Source organism: Parasteatoda tepidariorum, chromosome 4, assembly GCF_982258835.1.
Source record: "Parasteatoda tepidariorum strain Cologne lab strain chromosome 4, Ptep-v5.0, whole genome shotgun sequence".
Lineage (NCBI taxonomy): Eukaryota > Metazoa > Arthropoda > Arachnida > Araneae > Theridiidae > Parasteatoda > Parasteatoda tepidariorum.
In genome coordinates this window covers 17,613,199-17,636,970 of record NC_141758.1, presented here as the reverse complement: position 1 = coordinate 17,636,970, position 23,772 = coordinate 17,613,199, and the positions used below count along the sequence as shown (strand labels likewise).

Sequence of the window (23,772 nt, the reverse complement as noted above, 5' to 3'; positions counted from 1 at the left end):
ATTTTTATTTCACAATAAAACAATGTGATTACATTCATTATGGCGGAAAATGTAGTGGACGAGTATGAAATCATGTTCTCAGACTGACTAGTCTGTCTGTGATCATAATGAACTACACTGATGACATTTCTATTCTATAAAATTACACTTGTAAAACAAACACAAAACAGTGCATAAATCTGTATGTCGAGTTTGCATTATTTCTCTTTTCCCAGTTTATAACAATATCTTTCATGAAAACTATATTTAGGGTTGATATGACTATGACTAATTATAGGCAAAATTTGTCCTGGCCCTATGCAATTCTTTCACTTAGTGATTTTTGATAATTATATTCAATCGTCATATTTTCCTCCTCCAAAAAAAATTTTTTTTTCATGAAATCAAACTCATTTGCATTTTGTCTTGGGATGGAGGATCAATTTGTTAATAATTAATTTGACTATTTATTTTAAATAAATTATTTCCCAATATTTTTGTAAAGTATCTTTACCTTTTTATGCACCTAATATTTGAAAAGACTATGCCCTCAATATAATTTTCGAAATGAAGAATTAAAAAATTTTCTTATAGTTCAAAACTGCTGTTAATAGTATTAATAAATATTATATTTACTTTAGCGTGTCTAGCAACTTTTACAATTTAAGAAAACAATTTTTGTAGTAATAACGAAATTTATATTTTGATTTCTGATTTTGAGGTTTATAAATTAGATTTAAAATGATTTTTACTGCTATGACAAGTCACTTATTGATAACTATTACTTATAAACCACTTGAAAATTAACTATTAGTGAAATAAAAAATAATTCTGCTCACTTTGTTTTAATAATTTCTTTATGGAAATACATTTCTCAATAAGTGTGGAAGTTAGCATCAATGTTTTAATTCATAAATATTTTATTGTTTCGTAATTAATAAATGTTATTTTTGAGGTAATATTTTGCTTGATGTAATGGTAGGGGAATTTTCAAATCCAGCGCCTTGTCTTTTAGCTTTTTTGTTTTATTCATTTAGTAAATTTTCAGGAGTCTAAAAAGAATTGCATATTTCTGTCTATGTTATTCTATATTATGTAAAACAAAGTTCACCTTAAATAGTCAAGTTAACATCATAAACTTTATACAATGACTTCATGATAAATACAAAGTTATCTAATAACTTTATGACACAAAAAGCTTTCATTTACAAGGTGACATGAGGAATGGCGACCAGCACCAGCGATGAGGTGGGGAATGACGTACCGAAATGCGTTTTAAACGCTACTATTTTCAACGCTTGAAGCGTATATGAGGACACAAAATACTCTTTCAACATATTAACACAAAATAAATAAATAAATGTAACATAGAAGTTCGATGCAAGTGATAAAAATGGAGAAACTGTAAGGCACCCCATAACAATTTGTTGCACTTAAAATTATCAAATTGTTACAAAAACTATATAATGGTTAAATAACATTAAAATGATATGCAAAAATCTTGCGTATCTAATAAAAGCTCATTTTTTATGAAGAATACAAAAGAAATAGTATTCGTTTGTGAACTATTAAAAAGTATTTCCTTTTTTTAAATGCTATTTTGCTAATATTTAGCTTAAAATTAATCTGATTTTTCCTAGATATCCACAGTAAATTTCGTTTCCAATCATCACAATTATACGCAGTTTACAAATTTACATTCGAATCTGATAAACTGCATTTGTTAACTGATAATTAGGTAGTAGAACATCTAATACTTTGTGCTTTTAACATGTTTTGTGTCAATTGTTAGTATAAACCTAATCTAATACTATAAAATATCTAATACTTGATATGTACAAATCTTATTGATTTGTACTTCTATCTCAACTTGCACAGAAAGTTAAAGAAAGCTTCTTATATATACAAAATAATTTACAAATATGTGATATTTTTTTTCAAAGTAGCATCCAATTACAAAGTCACATAAAATATTTTTAAAAAAATAAAATAGAGGAAGTAAAACATTATTTAATCAAGTTGAGAATTGTATTCTATAAGCTTTCAAGATGTTTTCACAGCACTATAAGGTCTTAAATATTACATTATAAGTTCTGGATACACGAGAATGTTAAGGCTATTATTTGAGCTATCATTTCTACTCATTTTTCTTCTTCTTATTTTAGGTACAATAAATAAATTAATCACATTATAACTGTATATGCTAAGAATATCTTAACATTTACTTCATTAATGTTGTACCATAATTGAGTGCATTATTTTTGCAAAATTGCTCTTAGTGGGTAGTAATTTTTTTTATTTTGATAATATTTTAGTTTTGGATGCCAATTTTGATTTTCTGTGCACCATAATCATGACTTCAATATAAGTTACAATTTCTTTTGCTGTTGTTGCTGCTGCTGTTTCTTAATTTGTTTTTCAACATGCTTTTTGAAAACTGCCATGTCATAAGGAAGCGGTGGCATTTTTGGAGTGTTTCTTTGCTTGAGGAAGAGAAATGCTGCAATCAAGCTGGATATGACCACTATGGAAAGGAGCAATATTAGGGACGCTGCGAATCCTGAGGAAGACATACATACTTTACTCTTTTCAGTTGTGATTCTGTTTGTATCGTCGTCGGTTTTATTTTGGTAGGGAGAAAACGTGAGGTCTTCAACTGCTACAACTTGAAGTATGCTGTTCAGCCCTATCTCCCTGACTTCGCCCTTGCCGACAATTGCCTGCCTTTTTCTTCTCCTGTGTATGCTGCATTGTTCTTCACATTGGTGTCTGCAAATTTGTACTGTGCACTGTATGTGGACTTCTGTCGAATCAGGGAATTTAAAAGCTTGGAAGTGAGCAAAAGATAACACAGATGCTGATGATCCGAAATTCTTCACTTTGGTGAATCGGCTCATTAATTTTGGTCTGGTAATACAACCGGAAGAGTCAACCAATTCTATTGGTGCTCTGTTGCCATCGTGGGCGATGCAATTACGTACCATCATGTCGAATTTACTTTCGTCGTCTTTAATTGCGAGAACCAGTGTCATGGTTTGACCTATGCGGACGATTCCAGCAACTTCATTTGCCCAAGGACCTTTACCCACTTGGATTTGCATCCAGCAACCCACATTGTCACCAGCAAAGTCTGCTCTCACTACTTGAAGCATGTCAACATTGAAAGGTCGGAATGTGACTGTTTTTTCATACTGGTCATGCCAGTTGCATCTCAGCTTTCGTGCTTGATCCCAAACTTCTTGCACAAGTGGATCGTATTGCACCACGACTGTGTTTTCGAAGTAAGATCCAGTTTCGGTGGGACCATAGTGTCCCGATGGAGAGTTTCCTTGCATTCCACAGCTGTTGATGGAGATGTCAAACTGGACACTGTTATGGCCTGATCCAGCTGGTAAATGTACACACCTTCCGTAACTGAAATGTCCTTTGCTATAAATAATGCCGTGGAAAGGTTTGTCGAAATCAATGGATACCCTCATTAAATTCTTTTCACATTTCACATCAAGATGTACGATTTTTGGCATTTCGGGTGAGATGATTGGCCATCTGTCTTCATCGGCAGCACTCTCGTGGTCATGTAAGCCAGGGAAGTTGTTTATCTCGGAACTGTATGTTGCATCATTGGGTGGAAGAACCTGACCATACAGCGCAATCGGCGCGCTTTCTTCTTTTGCCTGATCGTATACATCAGATGCCTTAGCTCTGACACTTACCTGACTTTGTTTCGATTCCTCTGGAGTTATTATTCTGTTGTTTAGATTTAAATTCGGACTCAGAGGAAAGTTGGAGGGTTTTAGCTGTGGTCCTGGTTCCGGTTCTGCAAAGTCGGGGAATGGAAATCCATGACCTGGAATATTTTGTTGCAATGGATCACCATGGGTTTTCGCAATGTGCGCTTGCAACTCATCGAAAGGACCACCGTTTAATTTCTCAGCATGTTGCAGTTTATGAATGTCTTCGTGCAAATCTTGTGGCGAGCTTTCAACTCCGGATACTGGATGTACTTCAACTGAATGTGAAAACGAATGCTTTACTACTTCATTTTCATGCTGTGGGGCTGAGAGTAAGTGTGCAAGATCAATATCAACAGGACCTGTTTGAGGCAATATGGGCACTTGATGCTTTATTTCCTGAGAAGGTTCGCCAATATGCCCCGATTCAATGTCGTGTGTTGGTAGAAGGACGGGAATATTCTTTTGATGATTTTTTTGTTTCAATTTACGTGGAGGAAGACCATTGTGGAGGAATTCATTTGGATTGTGGTTTACTAATGGTGGATGAACTTGAAAGTTTGGTAAAATTGGAGGCCTGTTTTGACCATTTTGATCTGGTTTTATGTTTTGAGGAATTGTAGCTTCTTGTATTTGGAGTTTGAAGTTATTCCTTGGTGGATATTGAAGATTGGATAGTACGTGCTTATGCTGCTGACTTGCAGCTGGTTGATGAGGGCCATTGTTAAACTGCAAATTCGGTTTTCTGTTTTGTGGTGGATTTCTTTGTTTGTTTCTCTGAAGTTCTGGTCGAAGTTTCTCAGGTGGACCATTTGCAGGCCTTCGATTAGTGTTTCTGTTTGATGGTGCTCCAAACAGATGTCCATTGTTTTTCGGCAAAATGAAGCTTGATTTAGGCAAAATCAGATAATTTGATTGCTGTTGAGGAATTACTGGCAGATGAAGTTGTAGCGAATCTCGTTTTGGTTGCGGTTTTGAGGGTGGGATATTCTGTGACTGAATGGGCTGAATGCCTACTCCAGATAACACGTCACCGCAGTATAACTGAAACAAAGAAAAAAATAACAAATGAAAATTATGTTCAACAAAAGTATGTATTAAAGCTAATAAATTTTAATTGAATCGAGAATTATCCTATTTTATAAAATGATTTTAAATTTGAAGTGTACAAGTAAGAAATTATGACGAATTAAAATAATTAGGTAGGAAAGCTAAATACCGGATTATCCTAATGTCGGAGCATTGCTCTGAATTCTAAAAAGAAAACTCAGTTTCTGTTTTTTTTTTTTTTTTCAGTAATAGACTTTACATATAACACATACATTATATTACATCTAAAATTAATTATATGATAGTATTATTAAACAATAACCCACAAAACACCGGTTCCAAAAATTTTTTTCCTAAATAAAAAACACCTATTTGAAAAAAGTGGTAGTGAATACCAAGTGAAAAATTTCTTTTTTCTACTTGACACCATAACTCTAAGTTATAGGAGTAGAATTCTAAATTGCATTTTAATCCTCTTAATAGTTTTTCCAATTAAAGGAATAATTGATCGTTACACTACATCCTTTAGTATCTTTCGTAGCGGGTAAACTGCAAGGTTATCATCTACTCGAATTTGAAATATGAAGCATGCTATATTTAAGATTTTCCATTAATTTTTTCTGACAAAATTATACTAATACAATTTTGCAATCAGTAAGTATGTATATATGTCCATGCTAGGCATATATATGTCTTTGTTTAGGAGAAATTTATGTAAAAAAAATAATTAGGATATAATTAGCGGCGTCCATATTGGTTTGCGTTTTTTAAAACTGTGATAACATTATATTTTAAAAAAAAAAGGAAATCTTTAATCTCAACAAATTAGCAGTTTTAAGTTGTTTTGTTTTTCTTTTTTTTTCGAAATTCGATCAATTTATTCAATTTTTATCAGAATAATTTTTAGTACTTTTTTGCAATTTTATTTTGCCACGGTGTGAAGGAAATTACAAAGGTGTGTAGAAACCTGCATAAAGAATGTTATGGAATAAAAGGTTTTATGGTATGATTGTTAGTCCTAGATTTATTAAACTTATAGTAGAGGAAAAAGTGTTGGCTGATCTACTGTTTGCTGAAATGCAACTACAGAGTTGATATTTACGTGCTGTTAAGACCATTTCGATTTATTAAATTTACGAGAGTATTTTTTTTCCTTCAATATTCCAATTACTGCAATTTTATGTGAATCTCAAGTACAGTTGATAATTTTCAAATCCAGGTATCCTTTTATTTTGTTACTTTTTACGTACTAATTAAATGTGCTTGCATAAAATTATAAGGATTCAATATTTTATAAACAAAATAAACTTTTTCTTCTTGACTTTTAACCCTTTGCATTCCAAAAACAATCACCTCTCTAAAATTAAAATATTTTGTCACTTAATAAATATTAACCATGTTATTTTAAGAATTTTAAAAATTATATAAACATGCTGTATTCTGCATTTTAAAGTATATACAGCAACCTCACTGTCTGTTGTCCGTTAAGATCCGACACGAACTGCACATAAATTCGTAATGGATGGAATAGGGGACACTCCGCGACCTACGTGCACAGATAAATTGTACTACTAGGACTAGGTATTTTAAATGATTTAGTGCTATATTAGTTCATAAACAGCATTTTAAAGTACTCGGTGTGCAGAGGGTAAAGTAAAAATAAAAGAAACAGTAATGAATGAGAAGAAACCATGAGAGTTGATGAGAAGAGCGAACAGAGTCTTTTATAGTTATTTTAAAAAATTATAAGTAAGCAAAATTGTTTATGTTAACTAATAGATCTTACTAGAATCATAAAAAGGAAATGTTTAAACGTAGGAACTGCTGGGGGGTGGCACAAGCGTAAACTAACATAATTATTTTGAGTAACATTAATTTTAAATGAATAATTTCAACTTTCATAGAAAAACCTTTTTTATGCCAAGAAAGAACAATATTACGAAGCAATCATCGGGGTTGCTGAGCGGCAGAAACAGGGAGCTTAGCCTCCAAGTATTTTTGTATCATTTGTTTTAGTATTTTTCATCAAACTAAATACACATCTAATCATTATTTTTATTATGGTAATGAATGTCATACAGTGACTTGATAGATGAAAAATCTTCATAACTTTTATATTTAGTAACGAACTTTATTAATATACAAAGAATATATATATATATATATATATATATTGAACTATAAAACAAATTTTATATTTTATCATGAAACATAAAGAGCTAACAAAACATTGTATATAAGTTTTAAACAAGAGAATGTCAAAATAAGTTAATTTTTTCTTGTAATATTTTTTCGCATAACTTCGACCGAAATTAATTGCATACGAAAAAATTTGTCTCCCCCCCCCCCTGATGGTTTGGTGAAAAACATCAAAAGTGAAGTTTGTCATTGATGAACAATTTACTTCCTTGTGCATGAGTTCTTAATAAACCATGAAACATAATAAACGCATAAAAGGTTTTTTGGATTAAATTTTTTCCTTTACACGGCGTATATTGAAATGAGAGTGAGTAGAGCTATAAAAAACTTATGAAAGTAATTTTTATTTCTGCTAAATGTACATACATCACTAGAAAAGAGTTGAGAAAGAACGCAATGCCATCATATTATGGTTTAAGCCTTCAACTAAAATTGAAGTTTGAATCATCTTCAAGCATTTATATGTAAACTCAACAATTGTATGCAATCACTTTTTTTACACAAGATTTTGAAATAAACTGAACAATTATTTTTGAAACGATGAGATTTAGTTAAAGGAGTGTTGATTCAAATAATTTCAAACTCTTAAAAAAGATGCATAAAACAATAAAAAGAAATATTTCTCGTAACTATGAGTTTTAGTTTAAAGCGCATTGAATCAAATCCATTTCAGAAAATTTTTTTCCCCGCAAGATTTCAAAATACGAACAAAAATTTTTTTTAAACGTTGATAGTTAAATGCACATTGATTCAAATCCATTTCATACTTTTTTTTTTTCTTTGCACAAAATTCCAAAATGTAAACAAATTTTTTATTTTTATTTGAAACGATAAGTTTTAGTTGAATACGCATAAATTCAAACCCGTTTCAGTGTAATTCTATTTCATGGAATTTTAATTAGGTGTGACCCTTATTTAAATGAACTAAATATTATCAGCTAATCCTCTTAAAAAAAACAAAAAAGATTAAGTATTGTTTGCAAAATACCATTCCAATTCACCTGAACAAACACTGCGGGGGTGCGTGTTATTTTTTCCCCCAGCTTCCGGCTATTTGGGTCAGTAATACATATTTGCAGATGGACTCGATTAAATTTCAACTTTTTGATGAGATTCTCAGGTAGAAAAGGTGAAATTTCTTTTCGTTCTATTTTAAGATGACATTAGAATACATTTCATGAAGTTGTTTACACATGAAGTGTAAATGAGTATGATAATCTTTTCAACTATTGTGCTAAGTTCGTGAGATTCCCATTATAGTGTCATTCTTTTGTATTCTATTTCTGTCATTTAAAGTGATTTAAAATGGAGATAGGAATATGATTTTCAGTTATTTAAATTTGAAGAAAGAAAATTCTTTATTAAAGCTAGGTGGCCTGGGCTGAAAGCCTATATATATCTCTCAATAAACGGAAAAGAGCAAACACATTCATTCTAGCACTATTTTTCGAGAAAAATAAAAAATTTATAACTACCACAATTTTTTTTTACAATTATAGCAAGTATATAAAAATACATATTTAACGCTCAAAACTTTAGGGATTAAAAGCTATAAAAAAATAACGTTATTCCACCCATTAACTAGTTGTTTATCTTATCTGTCTGGCTTTTACCGTTGATAGTTTATAAGCTTCCCGTTTAACATATTGAAATAAGTATAAAATTTTATAAACATATATTACTCGAGTTTTGTGCGATACATATTTATTGGTGGAAACAAACTAAACCCAAAATTCTTAGAACAAATAAATTTTAAAGCCATTAAAATGATTTCAGAGCCTTGTCAAATTTTTATCTGACCATTAATATATTTGAAGTATATTTATGTATTGCAGTGGACAAAATTCTTTCGATTCTAATTTATTTAAATATTAATATGTATTATAAGTAATGATATTTATTATAATAATTGTTATTTTAATTATATTATACAATTCTTGGTACCTAAGATCATGTCAATTTGATTTTAACCTTTATTATGTTTAAATTATTTATATGAAGCGGTGGATAATTTTTTTTTTAAATTTCTTATTTAAATTTGCTACCGCTTGTAAAATTATTTACTGAAAGTGCTGAAATTCAGTAGTATTTGGGGAGGTTATAAATTTAGGTTATATTTATAAATTATAAAGTTAAATTGAAGTGTAATAATTTTGCAACCACTCTAAATTGATAAAACACAATTTTCCGGAGTTTGTAAAAAGTGGTAGTTATGTTACTACCAGGCTTGCCAAGTTTCTATCCTTTAAGAGGAAATTTCGTCTGGTGGTAGATAGCAAAGTTTTATTTCTTTGTTTTTTTTTTTAAATTGATTATTTAAAGTTTTTATTTTTTCACTTCACTACATGTAAATGATTCAAAAGTTTATATAAAATGCCCCTTTCTTACATCTTTCTCGTGATGAAGCGTTTAAAATAATTGTAAGAGCTTCAGCTTTTAATTGTCCACTGGTCTACGTAATATTTTACAAAAATCGGCAGGTCTGTTATTACTACCGGAAAATATCTTTTGTAAGGAGTGTGCAAATTGTTAACGTAATTTTTACGTGAAAATGGTAATGGTTAACACGTTGAATGCCATGGGGATCACCGGTGACCGGAACTGAGTTTGTTCGTAGCGCCACGGGGTCACCGGTGACCAACGAAGCCAAGATAATTCAAAACACATAATTCCAGTAAATGTTTACTTTTTTTAATATTATTATTGTTACTAAAATGGTTTGAAGAAATGAATGCAATATAGAACCCACGAAAATAGTTTTTTTTATATACAAAGAGTTGCCGATTTTCTCCGGACGGCGAATAAATATTTTCAAGTGGTAGTTAATTAATTATGATTCTCGGCTTAATCAATTCAATTTAGTAGATTTTTATCCATCACTATTTCTAAACAATTCGTAGGATTATATAATTTACTACTTTTTTTCAGATATGTCATGCTAAACCTTTTAAAAAATTAGCAAAATCTGTCAAATATTTGCAAATTTAGTTAGTAGTTATTTACCGTTTGGCCAAACGGGCAAGCCATGTAATGTTAGCGTGGCATTCAACGTGTTAATAATGATTTCGACTGCTCTAGAGTCCCTGGCCAAATTATTAGACGTACTATAAGATTTTATGTAAAATCTGAGTTATCAGGTTATACCATACAACTTTAATGGTTTTACGCGGCTAAAACCAGTTTGCATTTGTTTACGTCCGCGTATCAATTGGTTCACATTGTAATGCAATAAGATAAAAATAAATACAATTAGGAAGCATATAAAAAATCTCCTGAATAAAAACATATTACATGTATGTTGAAATGTAAAAGTATAGCATACAAACTCGTGCAAAACATGTAATTATTAAAACACTATAGCGAGTTTATTATATTATACTAATATAATACCTGATATAATAAATATTCTATATTTATATAATAAATCGTGTAATTCAACCAATTGTAGCAACTGAATGTAAACAAGTACAAACCGGTTTCAGTCACGTAAAAACAATAAAATTGCATACCTGCCAACTTTTACTCTTTCTGAGAATGGGTTCTTCAAGTGGTAGTAAAACACTCACCGAAAAACAATCTTACTCCAAAATATATTTATATTTTTACTACGTTAAAATCCTCTGTCGTGATGTTTAGTATGCTTATATATATTTGTTGTAATTATTTATATGTAGTGGTGGTCAAACTCATTTATAATTATTATTTTAATTCAAAAAATCTAATGGCATGACATGAGTTTCGGTACCACCTTAAATACGAAATTAAAATCTTTCGGGAAAACCGGAAGAGTTGGCAGCTATGAAACTGTATTGTACCGCCTGATAATTCAGAAATAACGAACAATTTACCAGTGCATGCCGAAAACTCAGCATTTTTATAAAAAAAACGTTTGAGACTTAATTCCCATTCAGTATTAGAAATTTATTATTATTATTTTATAATATATATTTTATTTTAAAGTCTGGTATTAAGACGCTTTTTAACTTTTAGTATATCTAGTTTGATAGAAAAAATTGGCTAAACATGAAAATATTTGTTACAAATAGTACTTTAACTAACCCAAAAAAATTGAGTTTTTAATCGAGCTTTGAGTGGCAAAAATGTATGAAAAAGATAAATGAAGCAACTGAATTAGCATAAAACTATCGATGCATAATATTAAATACAATTGTCGCGGCGTCCTATTAAAAATAAAATAATGGAAGGTGGAATAATCAAACTTTTTGCCTATTTTTGGATTAAAGGGAATAATTTTAACTTCTATGACACGATAAAAAAAATTAGTTTTAAAAAATACTATTCTTAATTTCTAATTAAAGTGTAACCCAAAATATTTAATATTATTTTGTAATAAATATTTTGTTAACATTAAATTAAAACTTTTGTTTGTTAGTTTAAAGTAAATAGGCTACCACTTTTTAATAGGACACTGCGACCACTGCAAATAAGGATGTGAAGAGAGCCATTACCAAACAGTGGTAGCACATGATTCTTTTCATCAAGTGAATTAATTATTTTATTACGTTGTCCAAAAAAAACTGCTAAGGAAATTTCGCAGTTTTGAAAAATAATTTCTTTACTGGTAGAAAAGTTATTATATCGATATTTTACTTACTACTTTTCATATTATTATTATCGTCAGGGGAGCAACCCTTCCTAGAAGCCGCGGGGGTGAAGGGTCCCCATGTTAGGTCCCTTACGTCACCACTGATTATGTAATCTGCTTCTAGATAGTTTTACGTATCGTCCTAACTTTTGTATATAGGTGTAAATACTCTTATTTTGCATTTAGCTTGTCGGCTTTTGGCTTCTCACTTCGCCTTATGATTTTTCATTTATTATATTTTTGCCACTCCTTGTATATAGTTTTCAGTTTTTATCGTTTCTATTTATTATTCTAATCGAATTTTACTTATATTATGCTTATTACAGATGATACCGGCTACTTCAACTTGGAGGCGTTTTTCCGACCGTTTTCATTTTATTTCGTACTTTTATTTAATTCCGTTTCATATATTCCGACGAATCGGTAATAGCAGCCTTCGGTGGCAGACTCCAAGATTGTGTATAGTTTGTCTTAAATAAGAACTCCCCCAGACATTCGTCTAGACCTGTGGCAGTGACTACGGTAACAAGTTATGACATTTTCAAGTAGGGGTTGGGGGTCACTGTTTTGAAGTGGTTTCGGCTCGGGAGGGCGAGAGAAAGGGAATCTTCGGTCTATTGTGTTAGTCCTAGAGTGAAGCTACCCTCCCTAAAGTGCGCCATTCTTGTCTCCATAGCAACAGACGGCTACACACTTTGTGGCGGGAACAGTTCTTAGCTTAGACAAACTATATATTGTTACTCTAAGATAGGTACTCTGCCAGACATTCGTCTGGAGCTGCGGCGGTGACTATGGTAACGAGGTATGATTATTAAGTAGGAGTGCGGGGTCCCTCTTTTGGACTGGTTTCGGCGAGAGAAAAAGAGACCTCTTCATCAAAGCTACCCTCCCTAAAATGCCCTGTTCTTGTTTCCATAGCCCCAGACTGCCGCAGACTTAGTGGCGGTCAGAGTACCTATCTTAGACAAACAGTACTTCATAAACTATAAATATTTATATTATTTGGTAAACGCGAATGCCTCTTTCTTAAAGTAAAAAAAAAATTTCACACGCTCAAGCCTCTCATTACAGTTTTGCCCTTTTACTTTAATATTTGTATGTAAGAAACTGTCCACAATGAAGTCAAAACAATCAAGATAAATGTGTCCTCTTTCACGTAATTATGAATCCATAATAAACACGTGTCTTGAGATGGTTAACCAAAGAATAAGATCCATTTGGATAATGTTCTCATCTCTGATAATCAAGTTTGATCCATTAGCAATTAACTTGAACTGAGGACCGTCCGCAAGGTAACCCTGAAACACCCTCAAGCTTTTTAATCAAGGAAGCAGAATGTGTAAAAGTCACACACCTGCAAGTAGATTACACACGCGAAAAAGAACTGCGTTTTCTGTGGGTCATTGACGGCCATTAGGTCATGGTCGATTTTGCCAGGAAGTTTGAATTTTTTTCTTCTCCTCTTTACCCGTCTTCTTTTACCCACTGACCTACCTAAACAAGCAGACGGACTCAATATAATCCAAATTAAAAGCAAAACAAACTTTAGACAGAAGTTGCCAGATTGTATTTAGGGTTTTGAATAGGATTATGTTTCTTTCTTTCAGTTTTTTTTTTCTTTTGCTCATCATCGCCTTTGTTTGGGATTACGTTGAAAAGAAAATGAAGTTATCATTAAAAAAAAATTTTTTTTTTTTTTTGATGAATAAAATGAATTATTTTTCTCGACATGGATTCGCTTCGTTGAGAACCATTGTAAATTCGTCGTTGTGGTTTATGTCTTTATAGCGTTTTCTCAGAACTTTACTTTTTCTGCTTTTTTTTAAAATTCTTTTGACGCGTGAAATCGATGAGTTAGTTTCTCGCAAATTTTTCGCTTGAATCGTTTGAGTGAAAGGCAATTTTTCGCTTCATTATATTCCCGCAGTTTTCTTTTTTTTTCTTCTTTTGTTTCGAAACTAAAATAATAATATAGGATATAGTAATTACCACAAATTATAACTTTTCTATCTCAAAGTCAAGCAACAAATGATCCATACTCCAAATGCACCGTTTTTTCAAAAAGTGATAATAGATATTTCTTTAGTCTTAAGTGGATTTACAAGGGTTTTTCAAGAATATAGAAGCAACTCTACGCTTACTCTAGGTAAAAAAAAAAATTTCAGCAGCAAATGTCTTGAAAGATAACAAAAATGTTGACATTATTCGAAAGATCATGCTTGAAACTTTTTACTCTTGCATAATTTCCATCGATTTAAATGAACGCAGAAAATTAAAAAGTTTTTTTCTTCTTCAATGCCACTATATTTAAAAAAGCATTCTAACACAAATATTGCAACCGTATATAAGTAATTCAAAATTGCTGGTATGAAAACTCGAAAAAGTTGTTAACTTTCTCTCCTCATTCTGGACGATCCAAATTTTGCATGAGTAAAAATAACATCATTTCTAAAAGCTTCTAGCAACATGATCAAAATGTGCCAAAATTTTTGCAATGTAACATTGTCCAAAACATTTATTGATAAAAGAAAGATTGTTACATAGTGTTAGCATAGAAGTGTTTCCATATATTTGCCGAATCCTCGTTTCTTTCTGCAACTTACCATTTCAGCTTTGAAAAGGCATTTTACTTAGATTACAGGTCCAATTTCAAATATTAACTGTAGAAATTAATATTAATTAATGGATCTGGTTAATAGCTAATTATTAAATAATTATGGTAGACATAACTAGCTTCTTATTCTTGCAAAATAAATTCGAATAAGAAAACGTTACTATTGCGTTCCTTCAATGTAAATTTTTTATGCACGTCTAGTTTTAAAGTAAGTTGGTTGGCTCTTGATTATCATCACCACCTATTGTTGCACATTGCTGGATTCTCGGGCTTAAATATAATTTCGATAATGCCAAAATTGTTTTCCCTCCTGTCGTGTCAGCTCATCTTGATGCCCTGGAATCTAGTTACATTCATATGACAGCCCATTCCTTTTTTAATGACATGAGTTTCTTTCCACCTCTTTATAGCGAATGGATTTTGGTTTTTCGATCTCTAGTTTTTTTCCACCGCTATTTATTTTCCATATTTTCGTTGGCAACTTTATTTGTTTCAAATCTCTTGCTTTCCTTGCTGACGTGTAGCGAGGCTTGAAAATGGGTGCCTATTTTCAGTGTTCGAAACAGGTCGACTTTTAATATCTTCAAAGGTTTTTGAAACAACTGAAATTTATGTATCATCAAGTACATCATGTTTATTATTATATATTCTCATTATGGTGAATTCTGACAATTCATTTTTTTTGGTTAATTCATTTAATTGAATTTATTTTATTTGAGTTTTATTATCAACTCCTACTTTATTCAAGAAATTTGCCAGATCTCACACTTAAGTGTGAGATCTGGCAAATGGTTATGGTGAGATGGTTATGGTGAGATCTGGCAAATGGTTATTTTTCTTAGGAGCCCGGATGGATGTTAAACATTGTCTATCTCGCTTTAAAGTACAACTGCAGGCAAACACTGCAGAAATCTTACTGCCTTCTTAAATACTTAAGAAAAATCTTGTTGTTAACTAAGGCGCTACCTCTAAGAAAAACGTTATTAAAAAAAAAGCAACTGTTGGCAGCTATGCTAGTTTGGTCATTTACGATAAAAAATTTAGTCGTCGTAAGATGAGTTTTTAAATCTGGATAAACTATTAAAGCATGAATCATACAATTAAGCCTAACGGAATTTGATACATTATATATTACTTGTTTTTCTTAGGTTAAAACAAAGAGAAAAGTACGCTCTAATTGATGTGAATTTTCGACTATAATTAAAAGATGTTTTAATTGATCCTTGTGTTCGAATTAAAATGAGTCGACAATAATTAAAGAAGCAAAAGAATGCATAAATCAGACATACCGCTCTTGGGCAATCGAACACATCTCAAAGATAACTCGTACCTTTCATAAAATCTCGTTATCGCTATTTGCAAGAATATCCTTATGGTCAAAACAAGTTATTGGTCACCTTTCATGCAGATTTGTCCATCATTTATGATTACAAAAAGGCCGACTAGATGAATAAGTGTCTTTATTTCATTAATCATCAGGTGAAGTTCGTGAACGTATTGTGGACTTCCCAACTAGCCATTTCTTTTTTCTTTCCAGCGTCTTAAAAACGACCTTTATGTGTTTAGATAATGAGACAGCTCTAAGGCGCACCAAGCCCAAACAAGGACTATTCCACCGCCCTTGAACTTGAAAATGAGCGCAATCATATGCATGCCAAACTTTTCAAGATCGTTTAACCTTCGCGTCCTTGCAACATTGTAAAGGGTCACATGTTAGGTGTCACATGCTAGTTTATTAATTTTTTTACTTATATTAAAGGTGTTCTAAAATGCTTTTTCCCCATTGATAGTAAAAGAATTACTGTTTAAGTCTCTCAATCTTGAGGTAAAACTTTATTTTTAAATTGCAAAAACTAGCTTACCCAAAAGATTTGTTTGCATGTTAACCCGCACGGATGAATAAGTTAAAGCCCGTCTTGGGACCCTCTTTGGGTTAATTATTTGTCTAAATAATTCGCATAGACATAGTTGTTTGTAGTTTAGCTCTTTCTGTGACGAAAACGAACCTCTAAAATCGTTATAATTTGCATCTCTAAAACGGGTTTTTTAGTCTACTATTATATCTGAAGTCTAAGCACCTTAGTTTTTTAAATCCAAAGAGGAATGCAAGCCTACCAACTACTACACTTTTTGAAAAGTATTTTATATAATAATAGACGTTTAAAAACCAAAGCTTTCAAAAATATTTGTAACTTTGCCAACATTTTAAAAGCTTCACCTCAAAAGAGCTGAAACAAAGTGGCGTTGCAGATGAACTTTTGAATCATATTTATATGTAGATGCTGTGAAAATAAAGTTTAATGAATAAAAATAATACTTTAAAACGTAAACATAGCCACCACTAGAATAATTTCTGTCAAAAAGAATAGAAAGTTGGCAGCTTTGGGTATGCAGCAGAAAGAAATAGACAATAAGAGATGACAACTGCTCCGGATACAACATTTTCGGTTAATTTTAACAACTATTTAAAAGACTCGACACGTCTTTACTGTAACAAAGCATCGTATGACATAGGCCTTCTAATTATTTCGAAGTTATTTGACAGTTTTGCTTGAATACGGAATAATAATCATTAAATGAATTGTTATATAACTATGTTTCCGATAAATGTGCAATATGTTAAAGAAATGCCTTTCTGTTTAGGTGTTTATTTGTTAACAAATAAATAAAGATTAACAATTTTAATATACACTCACTGAGGAATGTTTCTTACTACCATTTCTGTTAACACTTTTTTTTTGTTGTTGAGATATTTCGAATCTCTAATTGGCAACAATTTTGTTTCATAATAATGACTTTAGACTAGAAAGTGTAAAAAACGAATGTGAGGTCCATTTGCAATGACAATGGCCTCAAGAATATAATACGTTTAAAATTGTAGATTAGTTTTTGAAAACATTTTAAAGCTATTTATAACCATTATTTTAATTATCTATTGTTTTAAATGTCTCTTCAACTTTCAATACCAGTTTTGCCAGGGATGACTAAAAATGTAAAAAGTGGTGATAATTGCTATTCAAAACTTTATTAAAAGAAATTCTTATTTACGTCTCCTTTTAGCATATTTTTTTTTTCATTTTCGCTAATTAAAATTTTAGGAAGAACATTAGAACATAGCTCAAATATCAGTGCGCAGCCGAGAAGCGGCATTGTCTGATTCGTCGGATTTTTGAGACATATAATGGTAAAATGGGCGAGAAAAGCTTATGTAAGTGATAGTTAGTCCACTTTGTCTGCGTCTCTGTGATAGTCATGAGTCAGGCGTCCTGGAAATACCACTCGTTTTTATGTTGCTCAACTCACTAAAGATAACAATTTGTTGCTCAACTCACTAAAAAAGATAACAATTTATCAATTTTGCTTTAAACCTGAAGAGCTTGAAATGTTAGTTCTAGTGGTAGTTACAGGATTCCCATGGTCTGAAATTTTTTTAAGGTGGTAGCAAAAGTGAGATAGATCTAGATGTTTTAAGCACTTAATAACTATTAATTTTAAAGGAAATATGTATGGGTGGAAATATTTCGGGAATAATTTCGTAATTTACAAATGAAAGATAAATATATAAGCATTTTTCTGTTGTCTTGAAAAATCTTAGCTACCACTCATTTATTTTTTCCTGGTAGTGGGAATCCTGCAGTTAAAGAGATAATAAATAAATAAATAAAAATAAATTGAGTTTCTACCACTTTTTACATTTTTAGTTGCATCCTTACTATACAACACTTAAGAACAAAATTTCGTTACAGTGAAATCTCACGGAGCTTTCATATTTTTATACCAAGCCAAAAGTCACGAAATAAAAAATAAAAAAATTGCAATGTGACTTCTGGAGTTTGTGAGTGGTAGTCAGGTTTTGTACTTACCTGGACACGTTTAAAAAGTGGTAGATATTTTTACGAACAAGTGTATATATTAAAGGAAAAAAGTGGATGATAAGAGGATATTAATGCACAAAAATTTTCATTTATTAATGTTCGTAGCTATCAGAATACATTTCTAACTCAAAGTAAAAAGAAAGCTGTATGTTTGAAGTTTTAATTAGAAATAGAATACAAATAGGAAATTTGTAATTTTTCAGATTAAATTCATAATATTTTAAAAATTTTTCCATGTTTTTACGAATCCGAATAACAGCGTTCGGGGAACAGAGTCTTCTAGTGTTAAGACAAAATCTCGCACATTTTTTTTTTTTTAATAATTAAAACAAGAAGTTTTTGCACAATTAATTTTTGTTTAAGATGTTATATCTGTTACTGTGAATAACCGAAATTGGTGGTTGTTGACTTCAGCCGGTGAATGTTGATAATCACATTGTCCGCTTTGGTAAATGTCCAAAATACATACTAGATCGAGTTTAGTGCCACTGCCCGGTATACTTTACATCAATGCTTTTTTTATAAGATTCAGTGCCACTGCCTGATATACATTTGCACCGTAGGGGAGAGTGGGGTCAATTGTAAAATTTTTTACTTAACTATTTTTAACTAACAAAAAAATCCAATATATTATTAGTATTAATTGATAGACGAGTAAAGTAGACTCTCTTCTAGTAGAAAAAAAATAAATACCTTAATTTAAATGTTGTTATATTAGTTATTAACAATTTTTGACAGTTGTGCACTTGTTACAATTGTCCCCACTTACGGGGTCAATTGTAACAGTTCATAAATTCAACTAAAACATAGTTAATCATACAGATTATCATAGTTGTGATATATTTTTTTATTGATTAAAATAGTAGTGATATTTTAGGAGTAAAAATAATAATGAGCAGAGACCTAAGGGGTTAAAAGTTTTAATTTGTGCTGTGAAAGGTGACAAATAAAATAATGCACATGCAACATAATATAAATGATGTATGAAACTATTTGTGGTACTTAAAGAGTTAAGTAATGGTTTGTAAACATAAGAAATGGGACCTAAAGGGTTAAACAATTGCAATTGAAATTATGAATTTATTTTCAGCTGTTACAATCGCCCCTTTACTTATTGTTACAATTGTCCCCAAGACGCCATTTCAGCTTCATTTGTTAAAAACAATGCTAGTTAATTGACATAACTAATCTTTTTTTTGAAATGTTAATTAAGGTGTCCACTTACATATTCGGTTAATAATTTTTATTTGTTTAAACAAAATTACTTTGTAACAATATAATATTCTAATACCAAAAAAAGTACTTACGCAGCGTCAAAATATCTTTTGTGATGTAACTCTTTCAAAAGTACATAAAAATGGCTGACAGCAGGGGTGTACATGTAGATATATTAAATACACCTTGTGCGCCACCTAGGAACCAAATCTAGAACCCGACACTCGAAATTTTTGCTCTGTTACAATCGTACCCTGTTACAATTGACCCCACTCTCCCCTATACCCTATACTGATTAACTCCGAACACTGATGTTTCCCCTAATCTATCCTCAGCAGATATTAAGATATCGAATAAATATAATAATATAAATTAATATTAAATCGGATAAAACAAATGTTTCGGAAATTCACCAACGCGACTATGTGAATGTTGACATTCACCGGTGAAAGTTGGCATTTCTCTTGATTTCGATCCTTCACGGTAACATATCGATATCTCTACAAAGAGATTTAATTGGAATGTCAAAAAATATAATAAAAAAATAAAAAAATGGCAGCTGCTATTGTGGTATTAACTAATGAATAGTTCAATTTCTATATTGAATAGTTATAAATTTCTAAATTTTTATGGCAGATGTTCTATCTCTGTTTAATTTGTAAGGTTAAGTATTTCAAATTAAGTTGAGAGTTAACTCACCAATATCAGTAGTGAAGTCAATGATGCTGAGAAGGAGCGCATCTTTTGTCGGAGTTCAGGGACTGAGCGTAACGCCTGAAAAAGAAAAAAAATTGTTTGAATAAAAACTCATTTGGTTCATCTAAACAAAATACAGTAATCGCAGAACCTTTTACTAAAATAAAAAGTAGTAGAAAAATTAAAACATCACCTACATGTCTTAGAGAGAGGCAATTTATATTGATTACAAAAGCAGTGCTGCCTACTACTGCGCTTCTTACAAAATATTTTATAGAGTGGTACTCAGTTAAAATCTACAAATCAAAATCTACATATCAAAATTTCGGTAATTTTGCGACATTTTAATAGCCTTACCACAATACAGTCGTAACAACGATGCGTTTCACATGAAATTTTGAACTATTTACTCACAGTAGTGTGTATTATAACTTTAACCCTTTCAATACGGCGAAAAACCAGCAGGGGTGAAAGCGAGACGGAAAAGAGGAAAGGCTGGTAGTAAAACCATTTCAGTTATAGCTAGTTTTGGGGAGGAGTTTACTTATTCTTTTTTTTAAATTTTTCAACAATATCTTGGAAAAGAAGCAGTTTTATAAATATGCCAGAATTATAAAAGAAATCTTGATAGTTACAGATATTTCATTTTTTTCGAAAAAAATGCTGGAATGAAATGCTTTATGTACCAGGTTTTTTTCTTTTCCGTCTTGCTATATAAGGGCTTTCACCCATGGACAGCACGTGTCCTGTCCGGTGCAAAAGGGTTAAACCAAAATCAGGGATGTCAGTTTTCATTTGTCATATAAAAACTTTTATTTATTTAAAAATGTATTAAATTATAGTGGTAGCTACGTTAGTTAATGCTTAAATAAATTTTTTTTTATTTCATTTAATCCTATTTTCCACAAAACTACATATAAATGATGTAAAAGTTGATTTGCAACGCAACTTTTATCCAGCTTACTCGAGATAGAGCCCCTAAATTAAACAGGCCGACTTTATATTTATTGTTGGAGCAAAGAGCTAACATAAGCACAGCGAATAAATATTTTCAAGTGGTAGTTTATTAATTGTAATTCTTGGTTTAATAAGTTCGATTTAGTAGATTTTAATACACCACTATTTCTAAACAATGCGTAGGCTTTTATAATTCACCATATTTATTATACTTATTACATGCTTTACGTTTTTAAAAGCAAGCAAACATTGTCAACTATTCGCAAAATTTACTTTGTAGTGATTTACCGTATCTGAAATTATTTTGGCGTGTCCGGAGCAGTTGGCATTTCTGTAATAACATAACCAATACTAACTTACGATCTTTTTTGCTCCAATATTGCTTGATAGGTCAGCTCTGATAGTATAGGAGCCTTAACTCGAGATGATGCTTTTAAAATGCTGGCAAAATTTTCTTAATGCGTCGTCTTTTAAATGTTTTCTACTCTATATAAAATATTTTTCAAAAAGCGTACTATACGGAGAACTCATTAAAACATAAGCAGAGGAACCACTAGACGAAGTTTTCCTAAAAGGTTTTGACAGACCTACAAACCGAGTTCTAAATAATTGAAATGGCATATTTTTAATTCCGTAACCGCTTAATGTTATGAAATTTAAAAAAAAAAAAAACCTTTTCTGGATTTAACCTTTAACTCTATGCTTATTATATTTTTTATATTGAAAATTTTCTTTTATCTAACCCAATAGATTCAAACAGAAGAGTATTTATTAAGTTTCATAACCATTCAACAACAGCGAAAATTCCAGAATTTAAAAATATATATTTCCCAGTGATAGCAAATATGACTGACTATTCATTAACAACCAAATATGGCAAATATGACTATTCATTGCCAACTTCTAATATTTCTGAGGATGATTATTCTCAGTGGTAAGAAAATGAAAATTTAACTACAATTATAGACAATTATGTATTTGATAGTTTTTAAATACGCTCTCATGTCTCAGTCTGGCTACACTGCACCGGAAGACGCAATGCAGTGCTGCCAACTTTATATGCTTTTCGAGAAAATTTCTTCTAGTGGTAGCTAAATTTAATGTATGGTCCTTTGTTTGGTAAATTTGATTTAAAGTTATTTCCTACACCACTACATGTAAATGATTCAGAAATTTACATGAAACTCAGTTTATTCTATTTCTCTCATGGGAAGGCTTTTAAAATATTAGCAAAATTACCAAAAATTCTGAAGGCTTTCATTTTATTAATTTTTTGCTATTCTATAAAATATATGGCAAAGCGCGTAGTAGTTTACAGCACTGTTTAAATCCTGAAATTCTTTTTTAGAATATTCTAGTTGTTTTTAAAATATTGTCTTTAGTTTGCTGTCACTAGAAAAAGTATTTCGCAAAAAGGTAATAGTTTGGCGAACAAATATTAAAAAAACAACAACCTTAGTTTATTTATGAAAGTCAAATAAGATTAAGCGTTGTGAATTGTTTTTTTATTCCTCTCCTAGTACCGTATTATACATTTAATATGTATACGTATATTACAGTGCTTATATTAATAATTTAGGAACATGTCTCTTTCTCAAAATGTTGAAGACTAGTAAGTCTAATATTTTATTCCTAGCACTTACAATTTGAGAAACTTAATAATAATATCAACCAAAATCTATTAATTACATAAAATAAAAACATTTAAACGGTTAAATTTAAAGGCCAATGCTAGGTATTTCTTACACTAATATTTTTTGTTGTTGTTAAATTCATTCTAAATAGGACATTCGAAGCCACCTCCGGAAGGGTATAAATAGGTACTTTAGGTGAAAAAGGGTAAGAGTAAACTATGACATGACTGACTATTTTGTAAGATAAGATAGACAGCTATTTTGTAAGAAAAAAGAGAGAGAGAGAGAGATGTTAATTCGGTAACTCAAACTCTTAACTGAAAGCATATTAATTCATAGAAGTGAAATGCTTAACCCTCATAGTAACCTAATCATTAAAGGTTACTAAAATCACAGACTAAACATCGTTTCCGCAAACTGAACTTATTCATATAGGGGTTACAAAGAACAAACATTTCTTACCGGAAAAGAACGTAGAATAAATGACTAGGGCGGATACAAGTTTATTTACCACCCATATCCTGTGTTTTCTCATTAGAACATTGAATAAAAATATATTCGGTGCACGCTTTAGGGACAAAAACGTTCGATAATTCTTCCCTTTTTGAAATCTAATTTATAATTAACCTATTCAGAAACAATGCTGTCGATTTTAAATAATATAAATTGCTGTAGTGTATAAATGATACTATTTTAGTATTTAGCTTTATAATTAATTATCAAATTCTGTAAATTTATTAAATTCTTCCAGAACTAAAAAGGATGTTTTGAATTCCCAGAGTTAGAAAATATCAGTTCCTTATCAGAAAGTATAAAAATTTAAAAAAACAAACGTTGATTTCTTAGTAAGTGATTTAAAAGAAAAAAAAGAGAAGAGGAAATTTCTAGTATGACGTAGTTTTAATGTAATTGCTGTACTGCAGATCTTAATTTTTCTAATATTTGAGACTATTCAAAATCGTTTACAATTTTCCAAAATATTTAACAATGACAACAGTTCTGTAATAAAATCAAATAAAAAAATTTAGGTTCCATAAAATTTAACAAAATTGTGGTTAATATTAAACACATTACTTATAGCAGGAATGTTTGTTCCCTGGAAAATAGAAGGAAAAAAAAAAACTGTTACTGGTGTTTAAACCGGTATTTGAAATATAAGCCAATATCTGAAAAAAAAAGGCAAATAATAATAACTCATAATTAATCGAAAAAGTTT

At 30.8% G+C, this 23,772-nt stretch overlaps 1 protein-coding gene across 1 annotated transcript in view; it reads right to left on the bottom strand.

The window, feature by feature from the left end:
• The window catches only part of LOC107451110 (uncharacterized), a 38,951-nt gene continuing 15,179 nt past the window's right edge, over positions 1-23,772 (bottom strand). Inside the window, exons 2-3 of the mRNA XM_016067103.5 lie at positions 19,969-20,043; positions 1-4,754 (exon numbers count right to left, since the gene is read on the bottom strand). Coding sequence (XP_015922589.2) covers positions 2,349-4,754; positions 19,969-20,010 — 2,448 coding nt within the window. The 5' untranslated portion in view covers positions 20,011-20,043 and the 3' untranslated portion in view covers positions 1-2,348. The remainder of the gene's footprint in view (positions 4,755-19,968; positions 20,044-23,772) is intronic.